The sequence below is a fragment of the Anopheles gambiae genome, chromosome 3, assembly GCF_943734735.2.
Source record: "Anopheles gambiae chromosome 3, idAnoGambNW_F1_1, whole genome shotgun sequence".
In the NCBI taxonomy this organism is placed as follows: domain Eukaryota; kingdom Metazoa; phylum Arthropoda; class Insecta; order Diptera; family Culicidae; genus Anopheles; species Anopheles gambiae.
In genome coordinates, this window is record NC_064602.1 from 47,112,238 (window position 1) to 47,139,963 (window position 27,726).

Consider the following 27,726-nt stretch of genomic DNA (forward strand, 5'->3'; position numbering starts at 1 on the left):
TGGGTTTGAGCGTTAGCGCAGAAACGCAATCAACAGAACAGATATGGTTCAATGAGAAACAACAGCTGCAAAGTACGCGTATCCTTTGTATCCTGCGCAACGAATGCCAACGAGATTTGAAAGCACATGACGATATTCAAATTTTTCACGTATTGTCATGCGGGTTGGGTCAGCGAGTGAAAATATTTTCGTATTTTTCTGAAATTCATTGAAACCTTTAAAATGAGAAAGAACATTGAAATTTTAATACAATGCATTCTAAATTCGACTGTTCGACTTATTTTCTGAAACAAATTTAGGATTAATTAATTTTGTCACATTTTTGCAACTTTAATTAAATATCGAATGTATGTTCATTCAAGTATCATATACTAAACATATATTATGAGAACGGCTTTAATTGACACTTTCAATAATATACGTAAAATGACTTGAATGAACAATAAATTTCCTTTCGCTGTAAAATTAATTCCAGCTAATGAGTTTTACGATCTCGTTTGCCATCGGGGATTCTCTACAACGTTGGTGCATCAATCGATGAATATGGTCTAATTGTAAGAAATGATGCAGCGAGAATTTCATCGCTCACGCAACACTCAAAAGATGCAACCGTTGTTCAATATTAACTTAACGAGGGTGATGTGTCTCGTTCAAGGTGCCATGTGCAGTCCGACGAATAAAACAAATTTTATACTTCAACTGTGAGAGGAGATCGGGCAATAAAATTTAATCGTTTCCTTAAACAGCGTTCGGTATTGGGAGTTTTATTGGTTTCTAAGCAAAAATGACATCGTCCAACACGGGAATTCTAGATTTTACGATCTTCATACGATCAGCACGTGGTGGCGCTAACGAAAAGTTGGCTTTTCCCGAACGAAGTTGTGAGAAGATTGTAATGGTTGAATGTTCCAAAGTTTTAATAACTCAAGCGGCTCGTTCATTCAAACAGTCATTCCAAATGAATTGCAGGGAAAGACCAACAGATTGTTGAAAAGGCCGATTTGAAGTACGTACCAGCATAAACGTCTAGTAGGAGCAGCTTGAGCTTCCTAGCTAATGCACACGCCCTGCTGCGCCGTATGGAGTAGGTCGAACGAACTTAAAAAAATCCCTTAATTGTTATCCAGCATACGGATCTGGCGTGGAGCGCAGTGTAGGGTGGCTCAACAAACGTGTTGAACATGTGGTATGGAAAATCGGGAAAGTTTTACCGTACAACAACTGACGCAGCCATTCAACCAACCAACGACATCATACACACAGCAATGCAGCTTACACTGTTGGGTGGGAGGATCATGCCAGGAGGGCAATGCAAACGATGTGCTATTTCACACTTCCTTCGTGAAAAGGGTCGAAATCTGGACAGCATATGTGGTTTGTCCTCGATGCTGATTGTTAAAATAATGTTGAATTTTTGCACCACTGTACCCAACCTTCGTTAGCACGAAAAGCGAAGAATAATCTATGAATGGATATCGGCAAAGCTTTAGTAGGATAAGAATAATCACGTTCAAGAGTGATTAGTTGTTCCACGAAAGAGTTTGAAGGTTTAATCTTTCATTTTGATGGTTTCAATTGGCTAAACAAACAAGCAAATAATCGTAAACGAGTTATTTGTATGACTTAGGAGATTAAAAAGATTAAATGTTTACAATTCATTATCTGCAAAGGGAAGTTTTGCGAATAGATCATACGCCTGGAGCCAATATTGCAAATTTATTTAAATTTACCATTGACTTTTGAAACGAAATAAGTGTGCAGGAAATCAAAACGTTCAACTGCTTCCAACTTCCGAGAACAGCTTCATTCAACAGCCAACGACGCTGCCAATGCAGCTTGATGTTGAAATTTATTTCTTTGATTATTCCGATGCATTATTACTTCCGCAAAAAGAGTGTGGTCACGGAAAGAGGAAGTAAACTTGAATCGGTGCACGGTACCCAAAGGACTGATTTTCTTCCGATCGAATTACAATTTTGTCGGTTCGTCATAATGGAAAGTGCGACAAAATGGAGAAGAAAAAAAATACAACGATCGTAAAATCCTCTGGCACGTTTTACACATTGACAGGATGTGAGTAGAGCATCAAGATGCTGGAATGTCCGTCCTTTCAAACAGATTTCAGAAAAGCAGCCCACCACGAATGGAGCACCCAAAGGAAGGGCAAAGAATTAAATCCAAACACAACAGAAAAGAAACTCTATAAAATACGATCATGTTCCAAACAGGGCAGATGTTATCCATACCCCTGCATCGAGTGTGGTTTCCTGTTGAAAATCCTTGCCCTGTGTTCTATGTGCGCATGTGCGTATGTTTTGTTATGCCCTGTACGAAGCACATCTTCCTTTCGGTGATCTGGTTTGGCTGATCAGATTGCACACAAGCGCCTAAAGTGCACTGCTGCTGCAGGCATGGAGGAAGCGTAATGGAAGGAGCAAAAGGAGCGAACACGACCTAAATCAAAGTGCCAAGCAAGGATCGGGTCGTCGTTGGGATCGAAAATAGAATGAATCTATTGAACGTGGCGAGGACAACATCTGCTTCAGCTCCTTTGACAGATAGGAATGTTTTGAAAAATGCTTTCGACCTTTGATGCTTTTAATGCGTTGAGCAATACACGGTGCAAGTGTACCTTGTTTAAAATGGTTATTGAAGTGTTTCAAGTTGTTAACAAAATTTTAGATTTAAAATTCAGTTTGCTCATTATCGAATTACAACAATCATGATTTTTAGCGATCATATGTACAAGAAACTCAATATTGAGTGAAAGCAAACCGTTGGCATTACCAAGCTCAACATATAAAAGCTTGCCTCTGATCTTTCTTATGTAATCCCATTCTACACGGTTCTGTGTCAAAGAGCACGGTCAACGGGTTCCACAGAATTCTCTTCACAAGCATCAGTATGGTCGAGCAATGACCTCTGAATTTGAACTGTATTAATCCTACAAACGAATGCACTGGTATGGTTCGGTGAACCCCTTTTACACGATTCAAACAGTACCATCTAATGTGAGATAATTAATATTCAACATTTGTGAGGCTGAATGTCATGAGGCCTATTGAACATGGAGAATAATCACACACAACGGTAAGTTGTCGAGAGGTTTAGTCTATTGAAGCTGTTCTATGCTGTATGTATAGAATTCCAAGTGTAGGATGCCCACCTTCGTTTCGTCAGCTTGTGACAAATGATCCAACGTTAGACACACTAGCTTTACCAGATTCTAAGTAATGCTTTGTTATGCAAGAATTAATGTTTGCCTGTAAATTGATCTGTTTATAGCCACACACAATAAACAGGGGAAGGTTTCTGCAGCTACATTTCTTACAGTATTGGTGTTTGTAAATTTTAAAACATTATAAAAAGTGCTGTAAGAGCATTTTAATTGAAAAGAATCGCAAAAATACTTCACATAAATAAGAATAATGGATATTCTGGATATTTGTTTATTGGTATTTGTTAAGTGATTGATTGGATATTATATTACTTCCGTTGATATGGATCTTTTTTTAATGAACAAACCTTTGCCGTATTATATAATTTACTTGAGCCTGACTAATTTCGTTTAGCGCAAATCGATGGGGTTCTTCAACCCAAAAGTCCACTGACCGACTGTAGCAACGAACACTTCGTTGCATCGTTAAGCCTTCGCTGGGTTTCCAAGCGCTATGGCATGCATATGTCGTCCAGTGACAGGAAAGAAAGCTAGTTCTGCTTGTAATCATCTTACCTTTCCGGTTTCCACTGTTGGCCGTTGTGCATGGGTACAGGTTTTTTTTGTTCAGTTTCTTTTTTGCAACGATTCCCGGTGCTCGGCGATTGGTAGTTACACTAACAGAATTTAGCCGAATGCGTGGCACTGGTGCAAAGGGAATGCTTGAAAAGAAATTTACTAAAAGCAGAAGAAGCAAAACGAACACTATCCCAACAACTACGCGGTCGACATTGGCGAAGGCCTTGGCGTGAACGTAGACGTTCATGCTTCCCAGCTGAATGTCTGGTCGGAAGCTCAAATGCTACACACTTTCACTCGTCTCGTCCCATGTCGAGCAGGTCGAGCAGGGCACGCATTCTTATTCTTCGCCCCAAAATAATTTACTTCCGTTGACCGTGTCGATGGGACGGGTTTGAAGGTAATTTTTCGGCAAAACCACGACCACACCATTGCGCAAAAACGGTGAGCTTAATGAGACCGAACCCTGCGCACTTCCTACCATACGTAAGCTCCGGTAAACTATTCGGTCAATTATTCGTCGCGAAGAATGCGGACGTTCTGTCCAGCTGACGCGGCCGCCGATGGGAACCTTAGACCCTGGGACGAATTCCGCAGATTGAAATGAGAAATTGCTGTCTCACGACGGAAAGATCATCTTCCTACAGTTTACAGCCAATTGGTGAAATCCTTTGCTCCAGTCTCAAACACGTACTGCTCCGGCAGAACAATGTAAGGAAATGATCTCTTCGCGCGGGGATGGATGGATCATCCCGGCACGAAGCATAACACACAAACGAAGAAAAGAAATACCAATAATCAAACAAATCGTCCGTCATTCCCCAGAACCGGGGGAGTAATCGGAGAAACAAGAACCACAGTTCACCGAGTTCGGATCGGCAGATCGTTTCAAAAAGTTGCATACCGAATCGTTAATTATTGATTATTATCATCATTTAGCTTTTCTAGTTTTTCGGGCTCGCGTGAATACTAACCACAGCGATGATCCGTACGCTGGAATATGCATGTGTCGTTCCTGTTCGTGCTAAGGAAAATCAAATTAGTTTATGCTGAGAGTGCTTCGCCCTTCTCTTCACAGTCACCTTTTACGACTGAGGTTCTTTTCATTTTACCGTCTCATCATCTTCAACACCAATTCATGAGAAAATATTTGCCCCAGTCCAGTCCAGTGAGGTTCTGCTCCCTTGTTTTGGTCTAATAAACCAAGGAATCACGCTCCCGAAGGTTATTAGGCTATGTTTCGAGCGAGGCGGGGAAATTCGACTCACTTTGTTTGATCTGGTGCGAAGGAAATATGGATGTCTTACTATACACTCGACCTAGAGTAATTAGGAGCAATTGTTTGCGAATGAAATACTTACTGGTATGCAAAACGTAAATCACGAATGTATGAAATCGTTAAATTGAAAAGATCGTACAATATGCGAACGAAATTTTAACCGCACTCATCTAGTAACAGTAATGAGTTCAGTTGTATTACGTTCAGGAATTTAACGAATTTCTGCATTAATGAAACAGCTTTCAAAACATTTTGCAAAAGTTAAAAGTACAGCTAAGCAATCCTTACAATTGATATATTCCTAGAGCTTGTTTAAAAATCGAGTTACCTATTCATTACCTCTACCATAAGCTCTTCTTCTAATATTACTTAGATAGCTCTTTGCGCATCTTGCACTGTTCCCATCATTTTTTCTACATATGCCTACACGACTTAAAACTTCATTTGATGAGGCACCCGTTCGATAGACTCACACTAATCAAGCCAAGGTGATTAATAGATCCCTCTTTTTTACCCAAACGCATACGCGAGCAGATGTATTTTGAATATCTTGATGTCCGTGAAATTCAAATAGACCCATTTTGAGCGGGAATTGATCATGCCGGACAGAATTGTAGCATACCGCTCGAGCATAGGGACGTTGTTGGAAAGCGATTTAGTAAATATGCAAGATCATTTGAGGAGATCGGCAGCAGCTCAAAACCTTAACAAGAATTTTAGTAGGGACCATCATTGTTCAAATGTTTAAACTATTCAATATTCGTGTTGTTAATGCGAGTTTTTGAATAGATTAGATGATTTTCCAAAAATACACTTGTAAAATATAGTGATATTGAAAAATATTTCTAGAAATTGAGATTATGTTTGAATAATCGAGAAGAATGACAATTATAATTAATGGCAGCCTTTCAACATGTAAATATGATACAGAAAGCCTAATGTTAGCTGGTCCATACAATGTAATTTCTAAGGCAAATGCCATACAAGAGATAATGGTTATTTGAATATGTATCAACTTGAAAAGTTATTCAGTGAATTAAATAATACAAGGATTAACAGAATTATTTAAAAACAAAGTCCCATGAAAGGCAGATAATAAATTAAGTATAATGCCATGATTTTTTAAAATTAATTTTCATACCTAAAAATGAAAACTGGCACTGAAAGTGTTATACATACAATCATCGTAATATTTGAGTTTGATAAAACGTAAAACTATTCACAGTGATGAAACTGATTGATCATGTCGAAGCAGATAGCAGTCTCCAACGTTTGGGATCGTTTCATCATGCTAAAGGAAGTAATGCTGAGCTAGTTAGTAAGAGCAGGTGCTAGCGACTCGTAAACGAGTGTATCCCCAATACTTTGCAGATGGTTAAACGTTCCCGCTGGTAGACATATAAGAGCAGGTGGCTCCTGAGCTGAACAGTAAATTTTGTAGATATTCGCAGAGCCCCCAATAACGGTCACGCTATGAAAAACTCTAACCGTTTTTATCATTTGCAGCCAGCAACTGCCAACTGCTTCATGAGTTTAAAACGTGCTTAAATAATACACTCTTTTCCTTACTAAACTTGTACATCTGTATTCTGTCAGTGGATCATTGCTCCAGAATGAAGTGAAACAAGCAGATGTAATAATTTCTGTGGTTTAATTTAATGATCTACCGGAAATCTAACATTATGGTCAAAATCAATGAAATCACATTTAAATTCCGCATTCCTTCCAAAATTCTCGACAAAACGTTTGGTCGTGTGAAAGCTATGCCGGCGATCTTGGCGTTTGAATCGGCCAGATCACTTTGGTAATCCTGTCTCTTGCTTTATATTTCGTTTGCCCATCCCCCATGGCCCTATGTACACATGGGGAGTGAGAAAAGCAAAACGCCAATACGACCTTTGAAGGTTAATTCTGTACATGCTCGTGTCGAAACGAAACGACGCATGTGAGCTCTCGTTCCCGCAAGCGCTCACATGAATGGAATGTTCGACGCAGCTGTCGATGGTAATTTGAACGAAAGCAGCCCGGCAAGTTGTTTTGGGGCAGCCAGTTTTGTGCCCTTTCCAACGTCCGTCTCACCATTTCGCGTGGCGAAGACAGTGCCTCCCGTTTCCCTCACTGGCGCTTGGTTGAAAATTTCGACTGTGTCATCAGCTTGGCTCAAATTTTGCCCTATAGACACATGTGTGCGATCGCCAACTCTACCTCGAAGCAGAGGCTTGGCTAAAAATTGGCAATGCTTAAGTTAATCGAACGAATATGGACAAAACACAAGCATAATAGCACTTACGGCCCTTCAGCAGTTTTCATTCATGCGACCGAAAGGAACGGAGCGACCGGATCGATGTGTCCCGGGGCAAGCAAGGCCGGACTTTCGCAGAACGCTGAAAGCCGCACATTTCGCAACATCTGCATTTCTTCGTGAGCGGTGGTTTCGAGTTGCGGTTTGGAGTTGTTTGGTTGCCGCACAGCTCAAGTGCATTGCACCGGGCTCAGACAAACGAACGGGTTGCTCTTTCGGCACAGACGACGTTTCAGCTCTGTGCGGTGAAGGCGAAGGCAGTATGATTTCCTGTTATTAGTACAAATTACCACTTCCTGCACTGTGTGTATATATGCAGAGCTAGTCACAGGCTTGGGAAGAAAACGGTCAGAATTCCAGGATCGGTTACATTTGTGTATTTTGGATCGGTGTGAGGGATATTTTAACAATAGTTATTAAAACTTACAAAATATTCACATTGAGATGAAATGCTTTCACTGTACAAGCTAAAAGAGTCTTTTATTTGGCATTGATTACTCATTTTTCAACGAAATAACAAAACGAAAGAAGCTTTAAGATGATTCCACACAATCCTCAGCATGATTGCATCATTGTTCGTCCTCGAACGTAGAATGTGGCGGATAATTCTTCCACTTTTATTTCACAAACGTTGCATCATCTCGTGCGAAATGGACAAACGTGCGAAATGGGAGATGCCGATTAAATTCAGCCGTAGCTTCAGACGCTTTCTCTTGAAGTTTGTCTGGGAACAGCATGTCTGGGTACTAAACCAGACATTTCAATTTAAAAAGGCATAAATCACTAACGGTCGTTGATTGTTTGCTGAATTTGGGTACACTAGGTAATAAATACTATAGGAAACAATAAATTTCGAACTATATGTGCACTGCTTCACCCATTCATGACGATGAAATATTGCTGGAATATTTTACCATAGGTAGTTTTGGAACTGTCAGCTATTGTGGAATTCAAAGACAAAGTCTGAAGAATAGGTTTTGAAATTGGAATATTTAACTTTTAGTTAAATAATATAGTTTGAAGCTTAAAGGGTTTATGTTCTTGATCTAAAAATTCTCGTCCTTTGCTATATTATTTGTATATATCTCAATTTTGAGTTTAAGTTTGATAAATTCAGCATATACAAACAATTTAAAAAAGCCCCTTTGTTAACCGTGAACACACAAAACTTGTAAAAGAATCTACCAAATTGCTTAATATGCAACCTTAAAAAACTTGTCGGTTCCTCCTCATTGAATGGTATTCACCGTTTGATGCCATTTTGCAGGGAATGAGAGAAGAATGTTTCCCCGAATCATGGATCCGTAAAACCGTTGGCAGTGTGCCGCCATCCATATCTAATACTTTGCGTCGTTCGATTGTATGCTCGCGCTGTGTGGCAGAGGGACAACCACCAGAAAGCCTACGAAAGGACGCAAAGTGCCCAAAAGAGATGAAGACCAACGATTCCGTCTGCACCTCTTGTCTCACCGGTTTGGTGGTACCCATCCCTTACCCGGACCTTGTGTCTTTGTGCTTTTGTGACGGTTAGATGTTTTTTGTTTGCTATTCACCCAGTTGTCTCTTGCCGTGATAAGGTACGGCAGACCTACCTCAACCTTAACATTTCATCAAGCGAGGTGGTATTTTTCAAACCTGAATTTAAACCCCAACCGGCACCGAGCCTGAAACCCCTAGCCACCGTTGCGAACCTGCATGAGTCAGGCAGTGGTGCTGGTAGAGCAATCATCTTCATGCACCCGGAGACGTCATAAAATAACCACCTATTTCGATGAAGGTGCTGCTGCGTTGGGTTCCGCATGGTTTCGGATGCGCCAAGTCCAACCTTCTTTATTCCGTCTTTGTTCACTGCACATCGGGAGATTCGGGAGAACAGCATTCGTTACTCGGAAGGTGCCACCAACAGTTGTCGCTTTGTTGATCCCGGTACGGAACCGATAATTGGTCAACAGATAACAACAGCAGCTCGAGCGGGGTTTGAGAGAGTGGCGGGTCTCGGGCCAGGAAATTAGGCGTGAAGAGCACGCACAAATAGTGGACACCTAATTCTCTTTGCTTGGAAGCGTATGGACAGCGTAATGACAGTGTAGGAAGCTTCCATGGTGGCTTTACTGATAACAGACGAGAAAACGGTTAGACTGGATGAAAGAATGCAGACGTCGGACGGCACCGGTCGGTGGCAAGCCACGATCGATATCTGAAGAATGTTGAAAAACAACTCGTACAAAATCGGGTTATGTTGATGTTGACCGTTTTATTTATTCTTCTTATACTATACATGCAATGTGAATTAGTTGCTCAAATTGAGTCTGCTAACGAATCGTACGATAACTACAAATCATTAGCTGTGACGGTTCCGTCCATCATTATAATATTGTTTGCAAAAGCAATACGCTCTGCGTTTTGGAATGTGTCATATGTCGGGTAATATTATCTTTATTACTTGTGTGCTTTCCTCTTAACATTAACGGGAACCTTTGACAAACGAACGATACAACCAATCTTTATTCCGGACGACTGCAGCAAACTCTCGGCAAATACCTAGGCTACTCCCACGCCAATCTTTGATTTTCGCACAAAGTGGTAACTAGTTTTGCGACCATTTCGCTATGCTAAACATGATCAGCTCATGGTACGTTTCGATGCTCCACGCTCCGCTTCGCAAAGCAATGCGGCAACGAACAACCAACTATCGTCAGGCCAACCCGAACCAAGCAACGGTGGCCATTTTTCTCACGCAGCAAGCCGTTGGTTTCCGCGTTTGCGCGAACGGATAAAAACGACTCGCGTATGGCACTTTCCAACACCTTCTCTTAAACCCCAAGCCCAGGCCATCCACCGACCCAGTACAGTGACAAGCGGCTCAACCGCGAGCAAACGAAACTTGCACACAAACTGAAAGAAGACAACCAACTCGCCAAGGAATGCATCGATTGGAGTGGTTCGTTTGGTGGCGGCGTCTTGGTGCCAAGCGAACGCGGTAAAAGCTGGGAAATTGGCACACTGGCCACCGTTTCGCGAGAGAGCGACCGAGACCACTATCGGGTGAGACACGCGGGCAAAAGGTAGAAAGGTAGAAAAGAAAACGAAGAAACGCAAAAAAGCCGTTTTGCTGGAATACCCTCCGTTGTCGAGCATCCTCCGATACTATGTCAAGAGAAACGGCTTGGAGCCGTGCCCCGTTCCATATCCAATACAATTGCAGCCAACGTGAACTGCATCGTCTGCAGCTCCTTTCCGGGCCGGAGGATGCGATCATCGCACTCGTGCACGTTGCTGTCCGTAGCGTTTTGTTGGTATTGGTACACACGGCGGCCTTCTATGACCTTGCCCGGAGGCGATCGTAACGGAAAAAGCGCAATCCCACCGCGATCGCACCACAGGCAAAGGCTCTCGCGAGTCGTGACGGTAAACCAAAACCAGCCACAACAACAACAAAAAAGCCGATCTACGTCGCGGCTTTGGAGTTGATCTACCTTGGCGAACCAGGCCTCGGTGTGTGTGGGTGATTCAGAGAGAAGAAGGCATGAACAAACGTGTTTGTTCGGGTTTGAAACATGCTCCCGGACCTGGGCAGAGCTAGGACGGCTGGACAAAGTGTCATACTTGTGCGGCTGAGCCAGTTCGTTTGGATTGATTTGCTTCAATGCCCTTAAGGAGGAGCTGGCCTATGGCTGGGAAGGTTATTTGCACACGAATTAAAGATACAGATCTATACAAATGGAAATAGTTGAACGCATTGGAACATTAATACATCTCAAAAAATACATTATTTAATAACAAGAATATTATATTTCAAGCATTTCTCAGACCGCACAAGAAATCCTTCAACTTGGCTACATGCAACACCTTTCACGCTGGTCGACAAACCATTTTTGCTCAAGTGTACGTGCACTGACGTGCAAATGTGTTAGCGAAAAGCGGTGGAACCAGTTTGGAGCTTCACGCCAGCTCACCCCAGCCGGGCCTGTCACCCCGTTGGCCAAATCGAAGCTGCATACAGCCAGCAGAAAACAACAGCCAAATGGGCCTGCCACGCTTCCCACGACGTGTGCGCCCATAGATAATTTGACAGTTGATCCGCCCGGCGAGTGGTGGCGCCATTCATAGACCTCGGCTGGAAGTTTCTTCGCGAGGAGCTACCTTGCCTCGGCCTAGGGCTTCGCTGGGCTGATCCGAGCCTGGCTGGTTGACGTTGCGTAATGCTCTTTCTACATCTGAGAACCAGACTTTAGACTGTCGCGCTCGGGAGCGCACGGTCGGGCGTGTGTAGGCGCAATGATGAGGTGATCGAAGCAATGCTGTCTTGCTCCACGTGCTAACGCGTTCCCTTTTGGACACCGAGATGGCAAGCAACACTTGACCTTTTCGGTAGTCGGAGATGGTGAATTCTATCGAAAAATGCCACACCACCAAGGCGTAGGTCTTATTTCAAATCACTTTATCGGGGCGAAATGATGATGATGATGATGATGAAGCAGCTGAAAACTGATTGAAGATTGAATTTCATTAAATGTGATATCGAAATGCGTGCGTTAAATGTTTGAAAGTGGACCACAGTTGCACAACCGCTTTTGGGCGGAGCGGTTGCTTGATTATCCCTCAAATTGATGTAACGTTTGCTAAATAAATGTCAATGCTAGCATATCGATTTACTTAGCAAACAAATGAACGAACAGATGCTGTTTGAATATTTGGTTCGACACTTTAAAATATGATGTAAAACGAGCAGCATTTTAAGAGCAAACAAGAAGCTGGAAATGCTTCAAACAATGTCATGCACATGATTGTGGTCAGATGGTGTGCATGCTTCTGCATGAAAACTGCAACTCATAACATTCTGTAACTGTGTGTGTGTGTGCTTCTTTTCGTTCCAACTGTTAATGCACTTTTCGAAAGGCACAGCTTCCGAAACGCAGATGTTTCGATGGTATAAAGCCCCAGGTTTATTTCGATCACTCTATATTTCGTTTCCAATCGGGATAAGAAGAACGAAGTTAGCCAAATGAGAACCAGTAAATCCTTTTAAATACCGTACCATTGGAAGTATCGATGTGAACAACAATTTTTCCTCGCCTTTTCCCATTGCATGATACGTGGTACGTTAAAAATTAGCAAACATATGTCCTTCAGTCCATGAAAGCATTTCTTGACGACGTGTTGAAGCAACTGTTTCCAAGCGATTAGAATTCAGCTATTCAGGGAGGGCACAACACGATAGAGAAACATAATCACATTCATAGCAAAAAAAGAGGGAAGCCCGATAAAGGTCCACGGAGAGGAACATATGGCTTGCGAAAAATGTTATGGGGCAGGATGTGGAAAGAACTTAAATCAATCAATAATATTCAATAAAAAATTTCTTAATATTATATCAAAATAAATAAATTAATTGAAAATAAAACATATTTGATACGATTTTGTGAAGTAATTTATTACACCTCGCATATTGATTAAGGACTAAAGTTGAAGGGTTGTTATGGGAAGGATGTTTTGATTTCCGTTTCGAAACTTGAAGCTCCCGTTAGTGCATTCTTCAATGTAATAATCTCTTCCCATATTTGTTGACGAACACTTGAACCCAAGATGTTCCAAAGAAACGGCCCGTGTGTCTTCGATTGGTTGTTTTATTGCGGCCGGAAATGAACACCAACGCCTGTAGGACGATATCGAATCCACGAAGGACGGAATAAACAGACAGATCATCGTAGCACAATCATTTAGCTGAGGAACATTGTAGCAGGCAGGGCAAAAGAGATTGTTCTCCACGGTTGTTCGACCAAGATGGGCAAAGATCATCGTGAAGCGACACGATCGTACGAGCCGAGAGCATAGCATAGATCATCACCAACAACAACAGCACCAGCACCACCATCATCAGCCGCATCACACAGAAGGGCAAAAAGGTGTGGTGTGGAAGCAGGCAGCAAAAAAAAGCATACGGAACGGGACCTTTCGCTACTCACTGGAACGTTAGAGCCTTCGGTTTGGGGAATGGTTGGGAATGGTGTGAATGGGACGCTGAGGTGAAGCATCGTCCGCAGCCGGGACGGATGATGCACAGCGGATCGTTGTGGTGTACGTGTGTGCAGGGAAGCAGCCCAAAAGCCCTCTCCGCACTCTCCCAGCGGTAATCGCGCGGGACAGAAACGAGCCCAGCATAACTACGCCGTAGCCCTAGCTCTCTGTACCAGAACGGACATGTTTGAACGGGTCGCACCAACACAGAGCATAACTGGGAGCAAAATAAACGGCGTGCAGCATAGGCATGGCGGGTCGCTTCATTTATGCGTTTTTTTTGTGTTCCTTTTTTCTTGTTTTATCTTGCTTGCCTTCGGAAGGTTGTTTTGTCCAGAGCCCATCTTGAAACAGCTGGCTTCTTCCAACGGGGATGTTCTATTTCTACCGGGGATGTTGAAAGTGCAGCAGAAAAATGCAACCTTGTTATTACACTGCAAAATGAACTAGACTCATGTAAGCGGATTATTGTTTATGTTGTACAAACAATGCGACAGTAAGAGTTAAATCTCGCAAAATGTTCGATTATCCGTTTGTATTGTACTTTTGTAGAACATGCTATTCAAAAAAAATATATTTATTTAATATTATAAAAATGTTTTTGAATTTTCGAAAAAATTTACAACACCCGTAAAGATATCTCCTTTCGGTATACCCCGGTGCGAGAGTGTGTTAGTGCAGCCGCGAGAAACACAACATAAACATCAGCTGGCAGCTGTGCCGCTTTGGCACAGCGCGAGAGAAAGAGCCCGCAAGCTGTTTGCATCGCGCCGTTTCGCTCTTACGACTACACCACCGGGTTCAGTACTTCAGCTGAAGCCATGGGCGTCGATGCGAGCGGCTGCTCGCAACCAACTTCAAACACATTTGTAACTCGCGTGAGCACGGACGTACGGTCTGTTTCGTCGTCGCTCGAGTTTGAACGTTTTTGCACAATTCCTGCATCACGGTGCAGCGGCCAAGGGACACATTTCAAGTAGAAGATGTTTTAACATATCTTTTCAATTGCTACAAAAAGTGTTTGAATGTGTGGTGATAATATTAAAACGGAAAAACTTACCTTAAACGTGATCCAAAAAGTGTGTGTTATTAGTTACTGAATGGTGAAGCAACTGTTGCAAGCGGAAACGCTCGCCTCTCGCCATTCACCATCGATCGGGGTTGTGGTGTTATCGAAATAAAAAGCCTTAGTGGTGTGGGGTTGACCGGGCAGCGACTGAAGGTTGTTGTGCCAAGGTGGAAAATCATCTTGACAGAATTTCCCCACTGAGTGATTAACTTGATCAAATGGTATTAGCACCACGGTCCGTGTCCATTTCCTGCGCGAAGTGTAGCGAGTTCATGTGGAAAGCTGTTGTGTTTTTATTTGTGGTCATTGCCTTTGACGATTGATCGCGATCAGTAGACCGATCGAGGTATAGAAGGCGAGATCAAACGATTGAATTGAATTAAGAAAATAGAAAAAAACCAAACAACTAAGTGCAACATGGTGCGCAGTTTGTCACAGTGGACGAAAACGTTGAGTTTTCCGGCCCGCATATCGCCCAACCGGAACTCGAAGGATTGCAACGTGAACGTGCTGCCGATAACGCCCCCGCCGGCACCACCGCGTAACAAGTCCACCTCCACCTCGTCGGCCAGCACGATGTCGTCGTCCTCGTCGCCGTCGTCCTCGTCCTCCTCGCCGACCCCGCCGCCCAATGTGCCGATTACGGAAATTAGTCAAATTGTAAGTATGCGGGCAAATTTTGCTATCCCCGGCAGCAATTGATTGTAGGATGAAGAACCATGAAGAACAGTTCTGGAAGGGTATTAGGACAAAACGAAACTAAAACAGACTCTAAAGTCATTCCCAATCCGCCTGATGCGGGCTTGCGTTGGTAGGGTTTGACTTCCGCTGGCAGTCGCATTCCCTTGGGTTCATCTCCGGCGTACACATGATAATGAGTGTGTACGACCGGTATCGAAGAACGTTGTCTGGAATGGTCGGTGCATGAGAGAATGCGAGAAAGAGATAGAGGTATACAAAAAGTGGGGCCCGAGTGGATGCAGGGAGCACTGCGGGGCATGAGGAACATGTGTAAATGTTTACACAACTTCATTGAATCTTACCTCCCGTCTTAGATAGGCCGGTGCCAGTGCACCATCCAAGATAGCCTAGCTGAGACTCTCTCTCAAACTGGGGAAGAATCCGGGATCATCGGCACAACCAATGACGACGGTATGGTTGAAGTAGCGAGCCGGCATTTCATCCGTTTGGACTGTTTGTTTTCCACATTCTTGTAATAATTTCTCCAAACCAGAAGCCAGTACCGTACGATCGTTTGAGTGTTTTGCCCCCCCCCAATTTGTACCCACAAAAGACCGCAGCAGAGACTTCAACAAGGGCGTCCCAAAAAGGGGTTTTGGTTGGCCTGTGGGGGTTTTGTTTCTAATTTTATTGTACTCGTTCAAGCGCGAGAAGAAGATGGTACATGCTACACCCAGCAGAAGAAGGGTGTACACTTCCCACAAATGATCATCTCCGCGCGCTGGCGGAGATCATTTGTGGCGGAATGAAGAACTTTTCTTTTTATAGTTATACACACAAGCTCAGGCGAGTTTTGATGAGATACTTTCTTGGTTTTCACGTCCGCCGTTTCTTCGTAGTGATGCTTAGTTTACTCTGGGTATCCACTTCTCTTCTGCGCCATCTTCGGCTGGAGCAAAGAAATAGAATTCTACGACGGGGGTGATTGTATGTTCTTTGTGGGCCCCAACAATGTGTGTGCATGGTTGCACCACACCAGCACGGGTATGCACATGTTGCTGTAACAAAAGATGCACCAGCAGCAAACGGCAGGGGGGAGATCGTAAAGTTTTTATTTTTAGCAAACTGCATTATTAGATGGGTCCCCGGACTGGAGGAGCTCTTTAAAAAACCCAACGCAACGGCATCGCAAGCCCGCTGGAGGCGTTAGATCTTGTGTGACGCTTGGCGACGATGTGTTTAGGTTTGGTGAAAATGATTTTCCGTGAACACAATCTATCAAGTCACGTGCCGAGCGTTGCGTGAGGAGGGTGCGTGTGTGTGTACTAACTGCCACTGGATGGAAGCGAACGAACTCCACCGGGCGTGTACTTTCGCTTTCAAGTCGATCGATTCGATTCGCAAATTGATAAAACATTAGCTTTCCGGGTGCGTGGCGAGTACGTGTGAGATACAGGAAAGTGAGCATAATAGGCAGGGCAGGCAGAGGGGGCTCTTGCATCTGGCCAGAGAACCGAACTTTGCCTCATTTAGCTGCTGGTGCTGCTGCTACTGCCACTTGCAAACATTTGCCGTTGATGATGGTGATAATCGTGAAAGTGGAAATGAGAGAAAAATAAAAACGAAAGCAACACTAACTAAACAAATTTCCGTTGCGTTTCGTCGAATTTCGGTTGATTCGGTTTTTTTTGAGTGATAGCTATCGTAATTTCCAATATCCCTGAGTGTGTGTGTAGGGGGGGTTAGCGAAGGGGGGGCATTGCCTGGAACATGGGGAGATGTTTTCTGGGCTCAGCCTGCAGAGGGAGTGCGCCATCGCATCGAAAGGGTGATGTTTACAATCTATTTCCTCTTAAAGCTTCCGTTCCTAGGCGTTTGTTTGTGTGTGCTGTGGCAGGGAGTGGCACAAAGTGGCGGTTCAGCCCGATCGGTTTCTCAATTTCCATTCATTTTCACGGTTGATTTCTCTACATCTTCGTACGCCGTTTAGTGTACGTTTTAAGAATGCACACACTCGTTTTGGGTATCATCTCAACAACTAAAACTAATGGAAGAAATGGAGTCATGGTCGCACCAACCATTCTAAGGGCATCTGTAGACGAACTTGGATGGAAAGTGCTTTGTGTGGGTATTGATTGGTTTGCGATTGTGCGATAGTGCCCGAGAGTGGGCAAATTTTCCGCACCCCTGTGTTTTGGTACCTGATGTCGAAATTTGATTGAGTTTTGGAAAAGTTGAACAGCCGGAAAAAAGTGAAACTCCTCATCCTCGACCTAATAATTGAATGAAGATTTCACTCGCTCACTCACTCACTTACACTCACTCTCGATCGTGGGTTGATCTTGTGTGCATTATGAATGCTGTGTGTGTGTGGGGGGGGGGGGGGGGGGGGGGGGGTTGTGAAATTATCTCATTAGTGCTCCAAACCGGATCGTTTAATCAATTCGTCGGCGGACTTTTTCCATACAGCCACGCACCGTTCGCCCGTGGTATGATGGTTGGCAAATGACACATATAGGTGAGCGATGTGAATGGGCGCTGTTGCTAGGTGTGTACGAGGATCGTGTCGCTCGGCTTGAGTTGGGCCCTTTTCGTTTCGTTTTCGAGCGCCAAATTTCGTTGAAGTAAGCTCATTCTGACGAGACAATTTTTAACGCTTATTTGGTTTTGCCTCTTGGTCTTTTTTTTCTGCTGTAAACACACATTTCGACCGTTCGTTTGATCGTACACTAACGCGCAGAGACGCAACCACACATTGCTTAACCCCTCTCTACATCAAACTGGCAACGACAGCATCAATGAGTGTGCATTAATTTTCCAATTATGTTGCTAATTATTTGTTTTAGCTCAGTGTGTGTGGAAATGCCCCTCCAATCCTCTACTGAGCTCCATTCAACCTTTCCCTTCTCGCTTTTTGGCTAGCAGAGCTCCGTCAACTGAAGGTGTCTAATTGAAGGGAACACGTCGCATGATGATCGCAAACGATCTTCAATCCGACCTGGGGACTGACGGTGCCGCGCAGTGTTGTGGCGGTGCAGAAGCCACCCAACCCCTTCCAGGGCCTTCCATCCCACTCACCCTGGCCACCCCAGCAGAAGGCACGCATGCATTCGCGGTCAACCGTGGATGATTTATGGGTTTCGGCTGCAGGCGAGCGGGTGAAGCACCGGGAGGTGGGTAGCCTTTGATCGTCATTCCCGGGACATGCCGGGACGGACCGGAAGATGATGATACGGTCTTACGATTGAAAGACGTTTCCATCGGGCGAGGCAAAAGGCGAGAAAGCGTGAATAGGGAAGATAGCGCACCGCGCACCAAGGGATTGCTGATGTCCATCCACGGGGCCGTTCCGCTAATGGCTGACGGTAGGTGAAATTGGTCGGGACATGATCGTACCAACGCATCGCGGTGCCTCTTTTGCCCTTGATGGGCAGTCAGATGAGAAGCAAAAGCTCCGCAGCATTTACAGACCGACTTGTTGATGGTCGTCTTCGATTCCCCCACCCCTCAATCTCCATCGAAAATGTTTAGAACAATACTGTTCCGGGGTGAATGTTTAAATTTTACAGGCCACCCCAGCCAATGACAACAATAATCATTTATCATTATAGACGCACCGGTATCACCACAGGCACACACACGTTTTGCGCAATAAATGATTTTCATCGAGTGTGCCTGGCGGGGCCTGTTGGCCGATTTTTTCACTTTGCTTTCCTTTGCGCGTTCGTATTTCGTGGTGGATGGAGAAAATAAATAAATAAATAAAACTGCTATGTCGCTTCCGGTGCGCAACCATGGGAAGAGACGATGGCGGCAGTGCTTGGCGTGTGTTCCTTAGAGACATTTAGAGTTTCTTGCTCAGGCGGACCCGTACACCCGAGGGGGCCCCTGGCCCGATGTAGGTTTAAAAATAAATGCGCCTTTTTTCTCTTTTTGTTTTTCCAAAGCGAGCGAAGTTTCACACACCAGCAGCAGCAAGAGTCTTAACAATTTTACCTAAAGTGACGCTTTTCCATGCGTGAAGCACCGTCTGGGTTCGGTAAAGAACCGGGCCCGTGTCGGGTTATTTATTTTTCCCGTGGCACATTTCCACCGTCCACCCGGGTGCGAAAAGAATGTGAAACGACGCACGCTGTATGGCAAAACATAGTCGAAAGAATCATATGCATTCTTTATTATTTCTTTTTTCGGCGAGTAAATTATATGCATTGTACATACGCGTTAACTGTAAAGCAGTTGTCGGCACTGTTTTTGAAGGGTATTTGAGGTCTGGGACGGGCCGGGCTGGTACTGTGTTAAAAATGGTCGACTAATGATGGCGTGTGAATTTATGAATTGTAATAATATCGTAAAAAAATGTTTAAAAAAATCTACGAGGATAAAACGGTGTGAATAAGGGCGATAGTGACACTTTTTTGTCCAATTTAGGGTATTTTTTTCAGTAAAAAAACACCATCTCCGTTCGATAGTTACCTCTTTTTGTCTTTCTTTGCCTCTCTACCTGCATATCTGTACTAAATCGAAAGGAAGGATTTAAATAATGAACGCATGAGATCCACCCCAAATCAGATCATAAACCGCATGCGGAATCAAAATGCGTGCACGGGCGGCCTCTCTAAGGAGCGATTAAAGTATAACAAGGTCAACGTGTTACGTCCAGCACCATGTGTGTGCGCGTTTATCTATCTTGCCGTCTTACCGTGCCACAGACGGGGTAACTATTTTCTCACACGGACGGACATCGACACAATTGCTCCGCGTGGCCCGTATCTATCATCGCTCTGCGTGGCGCTCGAGAGTCGCTGGAATGTTATTAGTTTGTTAGCACACTTGGTATACAGCGGGTCTGCCGTGCAAACCAAGCATTTGGGCTCAATCCCCAACAACAACAACAGTGACACTATCTGATACGACCAACTCAAGCAGTTCGCTCTCTATGGCGCGTTGTAAGCGTTTGGCCTTATCGGGGTCACTTTACTAAACGCCTGCACAAACAGTACCCCGGGGAAGTAGGGAAGTGATTTCTCCCGTGTGATGATGTCTTGCTCATTGATGGTTGCGTACAGTAGTAGGGGAAGGGGGTTGTCAGATGATAAGAACTGGGCCAAAATTTGCCTAAACTGTGGAAAATACAGATGGTACGTTTAATTGGGTGCTATCTCTCTCTCGCTCTCTCGTTCTCTCTGTAAAAAGCGCTTGGAAGCTACAGCAGCAATTTTGTTTCGTCTCCAATGTCCGAGGTTTCAGTAAACAAATTTGTGATAACCAACAACACCGTTTGAGCTCGAAGCAAATGCACTGAGATTCGATCGATCGATTCGTCAACGACCCCCGGGTAACAATAATGCCCCATTATCGCGTGACTGTCCTACCGGGGGCGAACTTCCGACGTGCGGCTTTGAGCTGCTTGCGGCGGACATGCAATCCGAAAGTATCACTCCTTATCGCACACGTCCTCCTGGGGGCTCAACCGAACCGAATTCATTGAATATTGTTTCCGATTGTTTGACCAGTGGCTGCCTCTCTGGCTTGCCGTGCGCTTCTTCCCGGTAGGAACCATTGAGTTGCCCAATATTGAATTGCGCTCATTGATATGCAGCGGAAAGCGGCATTAAAATAAAACAAACAAAACGCTAACAACACAACAGGAACAGAGGAAGGTCTTCTTCCCCTTGCCAAGCCCTCTCACACTGCACCCGCCTCTGCTCGCGGTTTAGGCGTTTCTGAGGATTGAACGGTATTTTGCTGAAACAAACCAACACACGGGGTGGGAGACCGACCCGTAAGCGTGTATGCTTAACGGACGCTGCTGAGAAGGAAATGGTCTCTCGCCCGGGCCAGTAGCGGCGGAGCTTTTAGCATCGAAAAGGTTTCTTTCCTTCCTTCTGTTCGTCTGTAGCTGTGTGTGTATGTGTGCGCGCGAGGAACAGTGGCGGCACACTTGACCGGCTCCTTCGTTCCCTTCGTTGATCCGCGACCGTTGGCGGGGCACCGATGACCAAACGGATTTGACTGGAAACTATTTTTGATTATTCTGTTTTGATTTCCGTTCGGTGGCGATGAAATGAATTGGCCTGTCTGGTGCGCATCGCGTTCTAGTGTGAGCGCCTTCATGCCCCAACACCACACCCTGTTTATGCTCAATGGCCACGCGGTCAAAGATCCTGGAAATGTGTGTAGTGTCCCTGCTGTGTGATTGTGCCGGAAGAGTCGTGAATATCGTGTGTCTGTGTCGCTAATATGCTCAATGTTCTTGGCTTCAAATGTGAGAGTTTCTTTGGGGCTTTTTGAGTCATCTTTTTCGCTTATTGTGTTTTTTTGCTCAGCCATTTCGGTGACGCATTTACCTTCATCAGTTGCAATGTTTTAATTTTTTGTTTTTTTTCCTTTCTTCTTTCTCTCTCTCTCTCTCTTTTTCACAGATCTATCCCGATCCCGAGTCCGAGAAGGCCATCATGGGCTCATTGGTATTCTGCATTCATCACAAGCAAGGCTGCAAATGGTCTGACGAGTTGAGGAAATTGAAGGTGATTATTGCGACAGTCTTTTACGTGTTCGTTCGTTCGTTCGTTCGTTTTTGTTCCCCCGAGTGTATCCGCTCACGTATGCAAACCAGCGCTTCAGTGCGTTTTTCTCCGCTATCTCTTCATTCGGGATGATCGAATGAAAGTGCACAAACACTCTGTGGAGCGCTGTATAAGAGCTGCAGAAGAAATGAAGAAAATTGCTTAGGAGAGAGCGAGCTCCACACGAAAGACGCACGGCGGCGCGCTCGCTCGATTAGAGCAGCTTAGCGTACCTCTTACTACCTTGTGCGCAACTAGCAGTAATCCGCAACTGTGAGAATGCGTGCGCAGGCGGGGTGCCATGGAAAACAGGTTTGACGATCGTTTGATCCTCGCGCTCGGCGGTAGCAGCAGGTGACGAAAGCGAGCGGGCCTGCGCGGGTCAGTACTGCGCGCGCGTGGCTGGTGACCCTGTATGTTTCTCCGGCACACAACACAACACACAGCCCACAAGAATCGAATCGTTTCGTGTGGCGGGTCGGCCTTTCGAATTGTGCCCGTGTGCTTAAGTTAATTAATCGTTGCTCTTTTGTAGCGCGAGCCGGCCTACGCAAACGTTTGCGTTTGTTAGAAATCCACCATCGAACGCCCTTTTATATAAATGACGACTTCAGTGATGTTTGTCGGAGTTGAGTTTGCTTGAGGAGGACTAGCTAAACCATAGATGATATTGACGACATGCACACTTACCTTTCATTTTTCTAATACGTTTCCCCCTCTCTTTTTTCTTATTGCTCCCTCCAGGCACATCTGAATACCTGCAAGCACGATGCCATCCAGTGCCCGAACAAGTGCGGCTCCCAGATACCGCGCGTAATGATGACGGACCATCTGGCGTTCACCTGCATCCTGCGCCGTGCCATCTGCGAGTTCTGCAACGTGGAGTTCACCGGCATTGGGCTGGAGGAGCACGCCGGCACCTGCAGCTCGGAACCGATCTACTGCGAGTCCAAGTGTGGCACGCGCGTACTGCGCGGCCGCATGTCCATCCACCGTGCCAAAGACTGTGCCAAACGTTTGCGCCGCTGTCCGCACTGTGGGCGCGAGTTCTGTGCCGACACACTGGCCGCCCATGGCGCTACCTGTCCGCGCAGCCCCATCCCCTGTCCGCAGCGGTGCGACGCGGGGCCGTTCGCGCGCGCCGATCTCGATGCGCATCTGCGCGACGAGTGCAAAGCGCTGACGGTGCCGTGCACGTTCAAGGAGGCCGGATGCCGCTTCAAGGGTCCGCGCCACCTGCTGGAGGCGCATCTGGAGGCGAACACGTCCGCGCATCTGTCGCTGATGGTGGCACTGTCGGGCCGGCAGGGACAGCAGATCAACATGCTGAAGAGCGCCATGGCGAAGCTGAGCACCAACTACACCGGCACGCTGCTGTGGAAGATCACCGACTGGTCGGTGAAGATGCAGGAAGCGAAGACGAAGGACGGGCTGGAGCTGGTGTCGCCACCGTTCTACACCAGCCAGTACGGCTACAAGCTGCAGGCGTCGATGTTCCTCAACGGTAACGGGCCGGGCGAGGGAACGCACGTGTCCGTGTACATCAAGGTGCTGCCGGGCGAGTACGATGCCCTGCTCAAGTGGCCCTTCTCGCACTCCGTCACCTTCACGCTGTTCGAGCAGGGAACGCTCGGAAGCGGCGTCGGCGGCCAGGGAGGCGTCGCGGAATCGTTTGTGCCAGATCCGACGTGGGAGAACTTCCAGCGTCCATCGACCGAGCCGGATGCGCTCGGGTTCGGCTTTCCACGATTTGTTTCCCACGAGCTGCTCAACAGGCGCCCGTTCGTGCGGGATGACACCGTGTTTCTGCGCGTAAAGGTCGACCCAAGCAAGATAGTGGCAGTGTAAGAGGGAGCAAAGGCAAAAAAGCAAAAGTCCAATGATGTGTACATAGTATAGATAAACTTATATGCGCGCACACTCACCCCCACCTCCTTCCAAGAACCTGCTTGGTCCACCTCATCCCCAACCACATTGTACATAGTTGTCCCGTTGACCCCGTCAGACAGCGTAACAATCATCCTCATCCTCCCGCCTTAGTCATTCGTGTGGGCCAAATCGGGTAGTTCTCTCCCGGCGAGAGAAGCTGCTACGCGATGGCGCACGCACTGGGGATTGGCCGCAGGGCGCTGGTTCGCGCTCCGTTTCCGTCGGCCGGAATGGAGCGGGATACTGCGCCCCTGGACCCAGGGGACAGTCTCCAGGACCGTTTGCTTGTAAGAGAACACGGTGTACCAATCACACTAAAAACGAAAATCAGCTTCGAAATCTCATAGTTGCTTGTAAGGACACGAACAACGCGTCTACACGGCGTGGAACACTTTAGGATAAGTCTAGTTGCGTAAGCAAAGCGTAGGCGAGCGAGTGCAAACAGAGGGGAAAAAACCACAAGAAAACAAATTGTTTCGATTACTTTGTGTACAGCAAAAAACGGCAAAAGTTTGGGGCAAAGTTTTAATCGCAATCAAAAAGCTTTCAATAATGACTACAAAAGCAGCGTTATGCGCAACGTTGTGTCTTTGTGCAAGATACAATATAGTACACCTTTCGGCTAGCAGAAACCTGAACTGTTTGCTTGTATGATAGTAACTTACTAGTAGAGTAGAAGCAAATTATGCCTATTAAATCGCTCTCTGTCGTCTTCTGATTGACGGCGATCGTCAATACTGAAAGACGCGCTTGACACAGAAGCATCAGCTCAGCGTGCAACTCTTACTAATCGTAACACTTTTCTTCTGATTCGAGTCATTAGCTTTAAGGTGTCAATAGCGGTGAAGCATTTAGGTACTTTTCTGTTGAAGAAAACACGATCGAGAATGCTGTAAACCGTTCAACAGTAGTTAGTTAGTAAGAAGTAAGCTCTTTTGTTTCGTTTCATTTTTCAGTTCGTTATAATTTCACTCATTTCAAATGGAGATTGCAGCCTTGGCTAAGGGAAGACACTGGCCTCACAGTGCTACTCTCTTCCCCACGCAGCAAGGCAAGCAAATCCAGCCCATTTAGCTAGAAAACCATTTCTGTCGCACAGTAAGACTCATCCAAGGCGTGCTATGTCGTGCGTCGGTAGGGTTAAGTTGATGTTAAACTAAATACCGGTAGACCATAAGAACGTGTAAAAGCATTATCAATTCGGGTAGTATATTCGTTACGTTAGTCATTACAAAGATCAAACCATACAAAGCTCGAAATACAACTGAGTGTGTACAATTGACTGATTTAAGTAAAAAATTAAAAAGTTTTGTGTTTTTTTTTTATTTTTAAGCATTTCTAATTATATCACATGTGTAATATTTGGTGTTGGTGATGATGCGCGGGTCGATCCGTAAGCAATCTGGAGTTGTTCGAGTTGACCCGGAATCTACAAGTGGAACGATTCTGGTAGGTGCAAGAAAGCTTTAGCGATTCCGACCCGTTGGTGATGAAGAAGGTTCAGGAACCGACCTAAAGCTGTTGCAAAAGTGAGTCGGAAGCGTTTAAGCTTTCTTGAACATTCTTATCATTGAAGCCACATGAACGCGTAACACCCACGGGTTGGATTAAACCTAATTTGGCCCGATCCGACCCGAACTCGTTACACCAACGAAACCGGCTCTGGACCAACGGCTTCGGTCCAATAAAGACAGGATTGAATGACAGCGTAAAAATATGAATCTATCTTCTCGAAAGTGTGGAAGCGAACACCCGATGTTATTGCAAAATTGACATGCATAACGTTGTGGAGCATTTGTTGGTCCCGTCCCTCTTATACACTTTGGTACCCTCTTATACTCCATCTTATACATGAGATCCGGAGCCGGCTCCGAAATTGTCTGGAGCCGGTCGGAGCCGGCTCGGGCTTCGAAGGCGTCTTGCCCTTCACTTCTATGCACCCACTAACAGACAAAAGTTGTTAATAAAGTTCATAAGTTACTGTTGGTTAGTTTTTTTATTTGATTTGCAGTGCAATAAAACTAATATCAAATAGATGAAACATGCATTCAATAAATTTAAACGATTTTTATCTAATTCCCGGTATTTTAGTTCATCTCATCTTATAACTAATAAATAAGTATTTTTTAAAATGCGAATCAAACTCTAAATAAAAATTTATAATAAATTAGGAATTATGAGTAGAAGTGATACACAAAACATTATGGTTTGGTTGGCCTTTTACATGAAAGTATATATTTTATTCACAATCACTTTTTTACAAGAAAAAAGCTTTTACTTTCTTTTAAGCCCACATTATGATTTGAACATGTGAACAGATAAATGAAAAAAGACAATAAATTTACAGCTTTTTCCTACACCCACTGGAGTGTTATTGATCGAAAACAGTATCCCTGACTGGTACAATAAAACACATAACTAACTAAACATTAAACTATAAACTTACTCTCTGGCTTTAGACATTTAGTGGACAATCCTTTTTTTAAGGTGATTTTATCCTTACTGCTTTAGTATTAGTTCTGAGAATACATTACCAGGGTCTGGATGAACCGGACGATCCCAGCCCGCTCGTACCGCCGAAGCTGAACGATTGTGTTGTTGTGTTCATCGAACGTACAACCTTCCTCGTTAGTTCTATGCGACTAAGCAAGTCCATTGCATGGGGCAGCAACGGTTGAATGGTGTGCAGCTCCAGCACAGTTACATTTTCCAAATTCACCGTATGCGACCCTTCACTTTTGATGAAGTTTTCCACCGTGGTGCGCAGCTTAGCGCAGCGCACATCGTAGATATCCTTGATGAGCGTTTTGATGCCATCGGACGAGGGAACGTCTTCCGGTGCGGTATTGAGAATCAATTTAGCTTCCACCATATAGTTGGGGCTGGGCATTTTGGTAAAGGTACTGCAAATGAATCGTATCGTGTGTAAGCAAAATCGTTGCGTGCACCATTGACGGAATACTATACCTGATGCGTTTCTCCGTTTCCTTAATATCTTCCAGCAGATCAATATCCATCCAGTTCGGTGCTACGATGCGACACTTTTGTTGTTGCCGAAGATGTATTCCCAGCCACAGTGGTACATAAAGCGGCGTGCCTCCTCGGAATGGTTCGATGGTGCCCGAGATGAGATAGATGGAATCATGGTTAAAGTTGGGTATCACACTAATTAGGGAGTTTTCACCGATAAACTCTAGCTCGGCCGGTTCCATCTGTTGCGCTCCTGCACGTTCTAGTCAAAACACTTGCAAGAGCATTTTGCGCGCTTTTGTGACATAACGTCAGTAATGTCTGCTGTCCAGTATGGCCAGATTATTTTGGCGGTCTTCGGTAGGCGCATCAAAATTTTATCGGTAGTTTTCGGTAGGTTAAAACTTAAACTTAAAAGAAGTCACGGCGAAAAAAGTGTTAAGCGGGATGGGAGGGGGTGCTAATGCGGAAAATGAAAGTTTCATCTCACGAGAATATGCATCCTTTATTTAGGATATGGATTAGAATGGGTTCAGCGGTTACACAAATGAAGATTTTTCTGAAGTGTCGATCTGAAAATTGGAATTGTAAGCCAAAGAAGGACTAAGATGCACATTTTTTTTTGTGGTGACAAGTTCTTTTTCTCGGGGCTCCACGCGACCGCTTAGGACCGCAGCAGTGCGCCTTGGATACGATTTTATCGTACGTGCTGTCATTTCATTTTCGCTGGATTATTTAGATTGATTTAATTGTTTGTCCTCCAAAATAATTCCCCCAAAATAATCCAAAATAATAACTAAATTAATTGAGATATACAGTAGAACGTCGATTATCCGGGGGCGGATTAACCGGCGGGCGGCTTAACCGTGTGCATAAATGTGACAGCTGTTAAAAGGTACGGCGAACATTTGCAGCGATAGTCAAGTGGGCAACCAGTTTTTTGTGCACCTCTGTTTTGTCTAGTGGTATTTTTGAATATCATATTTGTACATGAAAAGTTGCCATACCTATAGTTATTGAATAAAATAATATTCTACTAACGATTAATCGATTAACTCAAAGTGAGTTAATCATAAAACTAATGAATTATTTAATTTTTATATGAATTTGACATTTCTTGGACCATTATCCGTGCAAATCGATTAACCGGCAACCGTCCGGTCCCGAGCTGCCCGG

The 27,726-nt window shown here is 44.8% G+C and overlaps 2 protein-coding genes across 4 annotated transcripts in view; one reads left to right on the forward strand and one right to left on the reverse strand.

Annotated features, from left to right (window-relative positions):
• LOC1279446 (TNF receptor-associated factor 4) overlaps positions 1-24,903 on the forward strand; it is a 30,153-nt gene extending 5,250 nt beyond the window's left edge. The window contains exons 1-3 of one of the 3 annotated variants that reach the window (XM_319165.4): positions 14,176-15,064; positions 21,508-21,612; positions 22,396-24,903. In XM_319165.4, the coding sequence (XP_319165.4) occupies positions 14,822-15,064; positions 21,508-21,612; positions 22,396-23,499 (1,452 nt within the window). In that variant the 5' untranslated portion in view covers positions 14,176-14,821 and the 3' untranslated portion in view covers positions 23,500-24,903. Of the gene's footprint in view, positions 1-14,175; positions 15,065-17,495; positions 21,351-21,507; positions 21,613-22,395 lie in introns of those variants that run through there. The other 2 variants (XM_061654543.1, XM_061654542.1) reach the window with 2 other exon arrangements.
• An 884-nt stretch (positions 24,904-25,787) lies between these two features.
• Positions 25,788-26,878, reverse strand: LOC3292521 (probable DNA replication complex GINS protein PSF2). The gene is made up of 2 exons (XM_560987.5): positions 26,548-26,878; positions 25,788-26,483 (listed from the first exon to the last, which is right to left on the reverse strand). Exons 1-2 carry the CDS (start codon positions 26,790-26,792, stop codon positions 26,111-26,113), a joined length of 618 nt encoding a protein of 205 aa, XP_560987.5. The 5' UTR covers positions 26,793-26,878; the 3' UTR covers positions 25,788-26,110.
• Between the last annotated feature and the right edge of the window lie 848 nt (positions 26,879-27,726).